Source organism: Orycteropus afer, unplaced genomic scaffold (assembly GCF_000298275.1).
Source record: "Orycteropus afer afer isolate SDZICR_OR568_19922 unplaced genomic scaffold, OryAfe1.0 scaffold00087, whole genome shotgun sequence".
NCBI lineage: Eukaryota > Metazoa > Chordata > Mammalia > Tubulidentata > Orycteropodidae > Orycteropus > Orycteropus afer.
The window spans coordinates 10,800,836-10,812,497 of record NW_006921674.1 but is presented as its reverse complement, the minus strand read 5'-3'; the positions used below and the strand labels follow the sequence as shown (position 1 = coordinate 10,812,497).

Here is an 11,662-nt window from a genome sequence, read left to right as displayed (position 1 = left end):
TCCCCTGCATCATTTCTATCACCAAAGCCATATTTTACAACTACTAATACTTCTTTGTTTCAAACTTTTGAATTCCAATCACCAGAAGAAATCAATACATCTTGATTTCATATTTGACCAATTTCAGACTACAGAGATTGGTAAAAATCTTCAATTCTTCATCTTTGCTTTTAGTGGTTGTACATAAATTTGAATAATAGTAGTATTAACTGGTCTTACTTGTATGCACATGAATATTATCCTATTACTGACAGTACTGTACTTCCAGATAAATCTGGAGCATTCTTTGTGATGATGAATGCTACACCATTCCTCTTCAATTCATAGTTCCTGGCATAGTAGATCATATGATTCTGTAATTCAAAATGGCCAATAACTGTCCATTTCAACTCACCAATAAGATATCAATCTTTATGTATTCTATTTCATATTTTACAACTTCCAATTTTCTTAGATTTATATTTCACACATTCCTTGTTCCAATTATTAATGGCTGTTTGCAGCTGTTTGTGTCCCTCCCCCCCCCATTTTGAGTCATTCCTCATCACCAGTTGAAGGTTCTGAAAGCTTTACTCAATGCATGTCATTAATGTTGACTCTACCTTGAGGAGGCAGCACTTCTGCAGTCCTATTTTGAGTGCTTTCAGACCTGAGGGGCTCATCTTCCAGTACTGTATCAGACAATGTTTCAGAACTCTTCATAAAATTTTCTAGTAATGTGTCCCGCAGTATTTCACTGCTATTCATAAGACTTTCACTGGTGAATTTTTTGAGAAGTGGATGGCCCCTTCCTTCTTTGCAGTCTACCTTAGTCAGGAAGTTCTGCTGAAATCTGTCCACCAGGGATGACCCTGCTGGTATCTGAAATACTGGTGGCACAACTTCCATCCTCATAGAAACACACAACCCACCACAATATGACAAACTGATAGATAAGTGATATCTATAATCCCTGAATACATATATTACATATTGTAATGCTTTCCAAATATTTAACTATTTAGTGCTCCACAAGAATGTTCATAAGCATAATAGCAGAAATGTATGAAAGTAAGAAGTCATGTTTGAACTTAATAGAAATATCTCTATTGATTGCCTACTATATGTCAGGCACTGTATTAGAAACTTACATATTTTTTTCCTAATATATTAATTACTATGTGTATTTAAATTTGAGAAAAGTAAGATAAAATGAGTTTAAATCAATATGCCCAAGACACACAACTACATAAAAGAAGAAATAGGATTTGAATCCGCATTTACCTTACCAATTATTTATTATTACACTATGCTGTGAAGTCCTCCTGTGTCTATATATGTATATGTTTGCAGGAGAAAGATGCATTTTTTTTTCAATAAGTAAAATATCCTCAATCAACCACTGTCTCATAATATCCTTCTTAGGTTGTATCTTCGTATTATACCACCAAGAACCATTTCTGGTTAGATGATAATGAATTTGAAAGATTATAGCTAACCCTGGACAGTGGAAGATTCTTTCAAATGGTAGGGATGAAGAAGAATGTAGTAAAAGCAGTTGTTACTAATTTTTTAAAAAAATCCTTCAACACTTGCATAAATATAGCTTGTTGAGAGCTAACTTCCTCCTACCCTACCTGTTTCTACACATATCCTATATATATCCTTTTCTGGTTTGATTCTCCATTTTTATTCTTTCTAGGATTCCGGTAATGTTTAATTAACTAAATTTCACCTTTAAAATGTAACAATATATATAAAAAGCTTAGATCCAGAGACCTGAAAATAATTTATCTGCCCTTGTTTTAAGTAGTCCCATAATAATATGTGTTAGTTGATTCACTGAAGCTTAGTTGCTTTCCCTCATGACAATGAGCTTCATAGTTTGGCACATATGAAACAAAACAAAACCCATTGCCATCAAGTTGATTCCGACTCATAGCAACCCTCTTTGGTTTTCTGAGGTGGTAAATCTTTACAGAAGTAGATTGCCCAGTCTTCTTTCTGTAGAGTGGCTGATGGGTTTGAACCACCGACCTTCTAGTTAGCAGTCAGATGCCTTAGGCACTATGCTACCAGAGCTCCTTCTTTTGGGACATAACTGGTATGAAATCAATACTAGTTACCTCTGCATCCATGTCCACATAAAAATTACAAGAAGCATTATTCAGTTGGGGCTGACTCTAACCAACAGCTACAGAAATGGACACATGACCCAGGTCTGACATATCCAACTATCCGTTCCTCCCCCTAAACCTTATAGATCAAGTCACACATGGGCACATTGACCAACTTGGCCAAAAAAATCTCCCCCCAAGCTTGTTGCTCAATTTGGGGAAACTTCTCTTTCAAACTGAGGACTCTAAGGACCAGATTAGCTGAAAACAGAGTTTTTCAACCCTAGTTCTATTGACATTTGAACTGGATAACACTTTGTTGTGAAGGGCTATTCTGTGCATTATAGGGTGTTTGATAGGATCATAGGTTTCTACCTTTTAATGAAAGTAGCAACTCTTCCAGCCCACAACAAGTTGTGACAATCAAAAATATCTTCTGACATTGCCAAATATCCCCTAGAGTGTAAAATCGCCCCAGCTGTGAACCATCTTTTTCACCACATGGAAAGAAAGTGCTTAAGAAGGATACTTATAAGAAGAGAGCAAAACCAAAAGATAATAAGTCAGTAAAAGAGAGGTCAGTCACTAATGGATTGTTTTAAGACCTTGGATCCAACTATGCTTATAAATAGAACCATTAGACTTTTATGATTTTATTCAGTAAATTTCAAATCAATAAAAGAAATAAATTAAGGATAATTTAATTGTGTTGTTATTCTGTTTCTAATCAAAGCATAAGAGAGTGTACGTATGTGGAAATATGTGTGTGTGTGTGTGTGTAGACACACACACATGCATATATATCCTTGAATAAATATATTTATTAAGAGAGGGAGCAATCTCCTATTTTCTTAGCAGAATAATACTTTACTATTTTGAAAAATGTAAAAATAAACCTAAATACAAAATCAAATATGATATTATGATGTTGAAAAATATCTGAGTTTTATTTCAAAAAAATAAATTAATTAATACCACCATTGAGAATTTATGCTTTATGAAATTATGCTTTTGGGGGAAGAAGAAAAGCCCAGTTTATTAAATCAAATAAAGAAGTGTATCTTCCTGTTTCAATATGCTTAATTTTTTTGTTTTATTCTTGTATACAATATCTGATTCCATGCTTTGTGTCTTATTTCTACTATAAAGACAAGAAGCATCCAATCCTAGACTAGAAAATTTTTATGATGAGATTTGGAGTTTGTATCAACTATTCCTGCTACTGATTGTTAAATTAGCATTATAAAATTGAAAACAAAATTAATTGTGGGAAACTATATACCAAGTAACAAATTAGGATCAAATATTTAGTATTCGATATCACATCACTACATACTAGTCAATTAAAGACAAACATATGCCTCTAATAGGAATATAGATTCCTTATATTTAATGGCAAAAGTAATATTCACCTTGAATAAAATCATTGAGAATAATAATAATAAATAATACTTCTGCTCTTTGTCATTACTAATCTCCAACCATCAATCAATCAATAAATCTTTGCAATCCCCCTAAGGTAATAAATAATGAAATAACAGACTTACATGATCAATTAGTTCACGAACCATTCCATTCCATTGTCCATTGGCATCATCCTGGGCTCCGTATTTCCCATCCTCCACAAGTCTAATTTCATATGTAAAGCCAAGGATTGTAGATAGTTCTCTGAGGAGGTCAATGCAATAGCCCTCAAATCGATCATTCCCATAGAGAGGTTTGTCAGACTTCTTAAAGAGGACATAGGGTTCTTCCTGAAAGTGATAAAAACAAAGGTAGGAGTGTCAGTAAATCATGAAACTTACTATCAGAATTGTGGCTTCTCATAGAAGATAGAAAAGTTAACATTATCAAATTTAAAACATTAGTAAGTTTATATACTTTCCTTCAATTTTAATATAGTTGAAAACTACATTCATCTGTTAAGTTGTTGCACTGTGGTGGCTTTTGTGTTGCTGTGATGCTGGAAGTTATACCATCAGTATTTCAAACATTATCAGTGTCACACATGGTAGACAGGTTTCAGTAGAATTTCCAGACAAAAACAGACTAGGAAGAAGAATGTGAGAGTTCCAGCAAGACAGGGAATAGGCAGACAAACTACACAGATGCTTCCCAACAAAGCAATGAGAAACCAATTGAAACCAATACAGAAGATGATCCCAGAACTCTGAGCTTTGAAAGGAAGGATAAAAGAAGTGAATTAAATACCAGCTAGTAGAAGAAACATTTGACTGCTAACCAGAAGGGTGGTGGTTCAAACCCACCAGCCACTCCTCAGAAGGATGGTTGGGCAATCTATTTCTGAAGTGGTAGTGCCTTGGAAACCCAAGGAGGGGTCACTATGAGTTGGATCTGACTCGACAGCATTGCATTTGGTTTTGGTTATTTAGTAGAAGATCCTCAATGAAACAGTGAGTAAGGAGACAAAGGGACCTGCAGACTGCCAGCTGTCCAGAGGGCACAGCCACTTTGAATACTTCCACATAGCAACCTAAGAATCAGCTCTGCTCACCAAGGCTGCATGGGCAGGGACTGCATTGGTGCCTGATGACCAGAAGGGAGAGCAGTGAGGAAGGGGACAGGCAGATCTGTGGACTGCTGGCAGCTGTTCTGAGTGTGCAACCATTTTGGATGTTTGTAAGCTGATTGTGCAGGTGTTTTGAGTGTGATAGTGGCATTCTTGTTTCCACTGCAGCCTGGGAGTGGCCTCTGCCTGCCCAGGCCAGAATAGGCAACTTCACTAGATACTGATGACTGGAGAGGTGTGATATTCCCCTTGTGACTCTTGTGCCCTATGCCCTCTTGGTGAACAGGGTGTGGCCATTCCCCCAACTCCACCTACCTTCTTGCCCTGAGGGAATTCCAACGTGGTCTGTGCCCTGGCAGAGCTTGGGTGACATGCCCTGCTCCCCACTGTTTTGTTTTTGTTTGGCTTAAATTATTCTTTTTATTTTCCTTGTTTATTGTTTGTTTGTTGTTTCTTTTTTTAATTTTTTTTTTTTTTTTTCCTTTTTCTCTCTTCCTGTGTCCTGGTTCTCTTCATCTTTCCTTTGTTTCTTGCCATTACATTCCTTTTGCATTTTTCCTTACTCTTTTACTCTTGTTCTTTTCTCTCATTCCACAGTGTCTTTTTTTTTTTCTCTTTTTCACATTATCTTTCTTTTAGTTATTTTTACAAATTTTGAAAATTTTTGTTCATATTCATTGCTTTTTTTTGTAATTGTTCCTGCTTGTTGATGCACTTTGAGTGTTTTATTCTCTTGTTTTTGTTTTCTTGGTGGTTCATTTATTTATTTATTTTGTCTAACTGCTTGGGAGACATCAACCATTCCCATACAACCCAACCAAACCTGTACTTCTTGTGACCCTACCCTCTGAGTGAAAGCCACAATTTCCTTTTGCACAAACTGGCCAATGATAGACGACAGCTAATACCAGCTTAGTTCAACCTCAACTGCTCTTTATGAACAGCTAACAGAGATCTGTGCACACACTCTCATTCTCTCTGATACCCACCAGGAGATAGATGGTGAGTGCCTAAGGGCTAACAACTAGTGAATAGAGAAGCACAGTACCCTGCTCACACAGATAAATTAAAAAAAAAAAAAAAATCATGAATCACACCTACAACCACAAATTAAGCATAAATATAATAACACCATAATGTCTCAGAGACAACAGACAATCAAAGCCCACACAGAAAAAAAGCAAGATAAAGTAGTAAAAACAAAGGACCAGGATACGGATCAAGAAATCATCCCTGAGAAAGATGCAGCATTGGAATTCCCTGATAAGGAATTCAAAAGAATTATATTTATGTGCCTTCAATGGATTGAGAGACAGATCAAAGAAAACACTGACAAAATCAAAGAAAACACTGACAAAATTAAGGAAAACACAGACAAAACTCTAGAACTATTTAGGAAAACAATATAAGAACAAATTGACAAAATAGAAAATTAGAAATGATACAAAAACAACTAGCAGAAATCTAGAAGAATAATACAAGACCAGAAATAGGTAACACATTGAATGGGCAAAGGAGTAGAATTGAATCCTTGAAAGACAGAATTAATGAAATTGAAGACAAATACCTCAATACTACTTTGTAGAGGGATCAATCAAACAAAAGATCAAAACATAATGAAGAAAGCCTAGGATTCATGTGGGATACCATCAGGAGGAATAAGCTACATGTAATAAGAATTCCAGAAAAGGAAGAGATAGACAAAACCACAGAGAAAATTTTGGAAGATTTTTTGGAAGAGAATTTCCCTAATATGATGAAAGACGAGACTATATCCATTCAACAAGTTTAATGAATCTCAAACAAGATAGACCCCAAAAGAAGAACACCAGCATCTATCATCATCAAACTCTCCCAAACCAAAGACAAAGACAATCCTGAAAGCAGCATGGGAAAAAGAAAAAAGTTTCCTACAAAGGGAAACCAAAAAGACTAAGCTCTAATTTCTCAACAGAAACTGTGCAAGTGTGAAGGCAATGGCATGATATATATAAAACCCTGAAAGAAAAAAAAAAAAAAAAATTCCAACCAAGAATTATAGCCAGCAAAACTATCTATCAAATATGAAGGTGAAATTAGGATATTTCCAGGTAAGCAGAAATTAAGGGAATTTGTTAAAACCAGACAAACTTTACAAAAGATGCTAAAAGGACTTCTTTGGACAGAGAACCAACAACAACAAGCAAAAAATGAAGATTAACACACATGATAACATAACCCAGAAACCAACCCAGTTATTATTGTTGTTATTTTCCACCGAGTCATCTCCAACTCATAGCAACCTTATGTACAACAGAAAGAAACACTGCCTGGTCCTGTGCCACTCTCACGATACCTACTACACCTGAGCCCATCGCTGCAGCCACTGTGTCAATTCATATTGTTGTAGGCCTTCCCCTCTCATTGACCCTCCACTTTACCAAGCATGACATCTTTCTCCAGAGAATGGTCCCTTCTGACAACATGACCAAAGTAGGTGAGATGAAGTCTGTCCATTCTCTCTTCCAAGGAGCATTCTGGCTGTACTTCCAGGACAGATTTGTTAGTTCTTTTAGCAGTCCATGGTACTTTCAGCATTCTTCACCAACACCACAACTCAAAAGCATCAACTCTTCTTGGTCTTTGTTATTCATTGTCCAGCTGTAATGCATACAAGGTGATTGAAAATACCATGGCTTGAGTTAGGGGCATCTTAGTCTTCAGGGAGATATCTGTGCTCTTAAACACTTGAAAGAGGTCTTTTGCAACAGATTTTCCCAATGCAGTATGTCTTTTGATGTCTTGACTGCTGCTTCCATTGGCGTTGATTGTAGAAGCAAGTAATACAAAGTCTATGACAATTAACTTCAATCTTTTCTCCATCTATTGTGATGCTGCTTATTGGTCTAGTTGTGAGGATTTTTGCTTTCTTTATATTGAGGTATAATCCATACTGCAGACTGTAGTCTTTAATCTTCATTGTTAAGAGCGCCAAGTCATCCTCACTTTCAGCAAGCAAATGTGTGTCATCTGTGTATCTCAGGTTGTTAATGAGCCTTCCTCCAATCCTGATGCCATGTTCTTCTTCATATAGGCCAGCTTCTTGGATTATTTGCTCATTATACAGATTGAATAAGTATGGTAAGAGGATACAACCTTGACACAACCCCTTCTTGATTTTAAACCATGCAGTGTTCCCTTGTTGTGTTTGAACAACAGTCTCCCAGTCTATTTACAATTTCCTCATGAGTACAGTTAAGTTCCTGGAATTTCATTCTTCTCAATGTTATCCACAATTTGTTATGATCCCATAATAGAATGCCCTTGCATACTCAATAAAACACAAGTAAACATCATTCTGGTATTCTTTGCTTTGAGTCAAGATCCATCTGAGATCAGAAATCATATCCCTTATTCCACATTTTCTTCTGAGTCCAGCTTGGATTTCTAAAGTTCACTGTCATTATACCACTGCAAACATGTTTTAATTATCTTCAGCAAGAGTTTGCTTGCATGTGATATCCATTATATTGTTCGATAATTTCCACATTCTGTGGGATCAATTTTCTTTGGAATGGCTACAAATAAGGGTCTCTTCTAGTCAGTTGGCCAGGTAGCTGTCTTTCAAATGTCTTGGCATAACCCAGTGAGTGCCTCCAGAACAGCATCTGTTTTTGAAATATCTCAATGGGTATTCTGTCAATTCCCAGAGCTTTGATGTTCACCAATTCCTTCAGTGCAGCTTCGACTTCTTCCTTCAATATCATTGGTTCTCTATCATATGCCACCTTCTGAAATGGATGATTATCTACCAATTCTTTTGGGTATAGTGACTCTGTGTATTCCATTCATCTTTTGATGTTTTCTGCATCATTCAATATATTGCCCATAGAATCTTTCAATATTGCAATTCAGAGGTTTAAATTTTCCTCAGTTCTTTCAGCTTGAGAAATGCCAAGAGTGTTCCTCTGTTTTGGTTTTCTAACTCCAGGTCTTTGCACATTTTATTGTACTGATTGATTTTGTCTTCTTAGGCTGTCTTGGAAATCTTCTGTTCAGCTCTTTTTTCCTGTCAATTTTTCCATCCACTTTAGCAACTCTCTGTTCAAGGGCGAGTTTTAGAGTCTATTCTGACATACATATTGGTATTTTCTTCCTTTTCTGTCTTTTTAATGACCTTTTGCTTTCTTCATGGATGATGTTCTTGATGTCATCCCACAATTCATCTGGTTTTAGGTCACTGGTTTTCAATGCATTAAATCTATTTTTTAGATGGTCTCTAAATTCAGGAGGGATATAACCTAGGTCATATTTTGGCTCTTGTGGACTTCCTTTCATTGTCATCAGCTTCAACTTGAACTTGCATATAATCAGTTGATGGTCTGTTCCATAATCATGTACTGGCCTTGTTTTGGCTGATGATACTGAGCTTCTCCATTGCTTCTTGCCACAGATGTAGTTGATCTGATTCCTGTGTACTGTGTCTGGCAAAGTTCACGTGCATAACTGCCATTTGTGTTGTTGAAAAAAAGGTATTTGCAATGGACAAGTTGTTGGTCTTGAAAAATTCTATCATGAGAACTCCAGTGTCACTTCTATCACCTAGGCCATGTTTCCCAACTCCTGGTGATTCTTGTTTGTTTCCAACTTTTGCATTCTAATCACCAGTGTTAATTAATCCATTTTGATTGCATGTTTGGTCAATTTCAGACTGCAGAAGTTGGTAAAAATCTTCAATTTCCTTATCTTTGGCTTTGGTGGTTGGCACGTAAATTTGAATAATAGTACTATTAACTGATCTTCCTCATAGGTGTATGGATATTATCCTATCACTGACAGCATTTTACTTTAGGATGGATCTTGATACACTCTTTGTTATGATGTTATGTTATGCTGAATGACAGAAAAGAGGTCTCTGAAAGGGAAATAAGGATACAAATACCATTTACAATAGCTTAAAAAGATAAGATACTTGGGAATAAATATTGCCAGGAACACAAAAGACTTATACAAAGAAAACTACAAAACACTATTTCAAGAAACTATAAGAGATCTACATAAAGGAAAGAACATACCATGTTTGTGGATAGGAAGATTTAACATTATGAAAATATCAATACTACCCAAATCTGTACATTTGATGCAATCCTGATTCAGATTCCATCAACATTCTTTAAAGACATGGAGAAACTAATCACTAATTTTATGTGGAAAGGAAAGAGACCTTGGATAAGCAAAGCACTACTGAACAAGAACAAAGTAGGATGTCTCACACTCCCAGATCTCAAAACCTACTACACAGGCACAGTTGTCAAAACAGCCTGGTATTGGTATAAAGACAGACATATAGACCAGTGGAACAGAATTGAACCATGGACCTATGATCAGATGATCTTTTCCAAAGGGCCAAAATCCATTATATGGTGAAGAGATAGTCCCATTTACAAATGGTACTGACAAAACTGGATATCCATTTGCAGAAAAATGAAACAAGATCCATACCTCACATCATACACAAAAGCTAACTCCAAATGGATCAAAGACTTAAATCTGAAACCTAAAACTATAAACTTCATCTAAGTAAAGAGGGAGCTCTGGTAGCACAGTGCCTAAGGCACTTGACTACTAACCAGAAGGCTGGCAGTTCAAACTCACCAGCCACTCCTTGGAAGGAAGGTTGGGCAATTGACTTCCATAGTGATACCACCTTGGAAACCCAAGGAGGGGTTGCTATGAGTAGGTCCAAATCAAAGGCACATAACAACAAGAAGTAAAAAGAGGAGCAAACTGAGGAGCCCTAATTTATGGTGTAAATAGAATATTAAACAGAACCCAAGATGCACAAACAGCAGAAGATAAACCAGATGATCGAGACCTTCTAAAAATTAAATTCTTATGTGCATCAAAAGATTTCTCCAAAAGAGTGAAAAGAGAACCTATAGAATGGGAAAAAATATTTGGCAATGACATATCAGAAGTAGGACTTATCTGTGGAATTTATAGAAAACTCCAACACCTCAACATCAAAAAGATTAACAATCCAATTTTAAAAATGGCCAGAAGACATTTCACCAAAGAAGATATTTAGCCAGTCAACAAATGCATGAAGAAACACTTGCCATCATTAGCCATTAGAGAGATACGAATCAAAACAGCACAGCATTAACAGCAAAGTTCAACAATACAGAAAATAACAAATGCTAGCAAGGATGTAGAGATTGAGACTCTCATACACTGCTGGTGGAACTTCAAACTGATACAATCACTGTGGAAATCGGTATGGTGATTCCTTAAAAGGTTGGAAATAGACATACTATTTGATGCAGCAATCCCATTACTACATATATATCCTAAAGAAGGGAGAGGCAGGACACGAACAAATCTACGCACACTCATGGTCACAGCAACACTATTCACAATAGCAAAGAGATGAAAATAACCTAAGTGCCCATCAACTGAGGACTAGATAAACAAACTGTAGTACAAACACACAAGGTGTATTATGCTACCCTAAAGAATAATGTCGGGGCCGACTCGATGGCACATAACAACAACAACAACAACAAAGAATAATGTAGTATCTTTAAAACACTGCAAAATGTGAATGAATTTGGAGGATATTATGCTGAGTGAAATAAGTCAATCACAGAATATTGTATTAGTCCACTATTGTAAAAAGTCAAGGAAAAGTTTAGACAAGGAAAGAAAATTTCTTTGTTGGGTTCCAGGGATGGGATGGGAGGGGAGGGAGAATTCCTAGATTGGGTGAAACAAATAGATATATAGAGAGACCAAAGATTATTAGTGGTTACCTGGGGTAGGAGGGAGGGAAAAATGGGAAGAGTTTGTGGGGCATTGAGTTTATGCTAATGGTGATGGAATATTTTAGAAAAGAATGGTAATAATAGCGGCACAACATAAAAAATGTCATCAAAATGGTACAACCATTGTGGAAAGCAGTATGGCAATTCCTTCAAAAGTTGGAAATAGAAATACCATTTGACCCAGCCATTCCATTACTAGGTATATACCCTAAAGAAGTGAGAGCCATGACAAG

General features: G+C 36.3%; 1 protein-coding gene across 1 annotated transcript in view; it reads right to left on the bottom strand.

The window, feature by feature from the left end:
* The window catches only part of GRIK2 (glutamate ionotropic receptor kainate type subunit 2), a 944,667-nt gene that overhangs the window by 302,843 nt on the left and 630,162 nt on the right, over positions 1-11,662 (bottom strand). Inside the window, exon 10 of the mRNA XM_007942266.2 lies at positions 3,644-3,850. Within this exon, the coding sequence (XP_007940457.1) occupies positions 3,644-3,850 (207 nt within the window). The remainder of the gene's footprint in view (positions 1-3,643; positions 3,851-11,662) is intronic.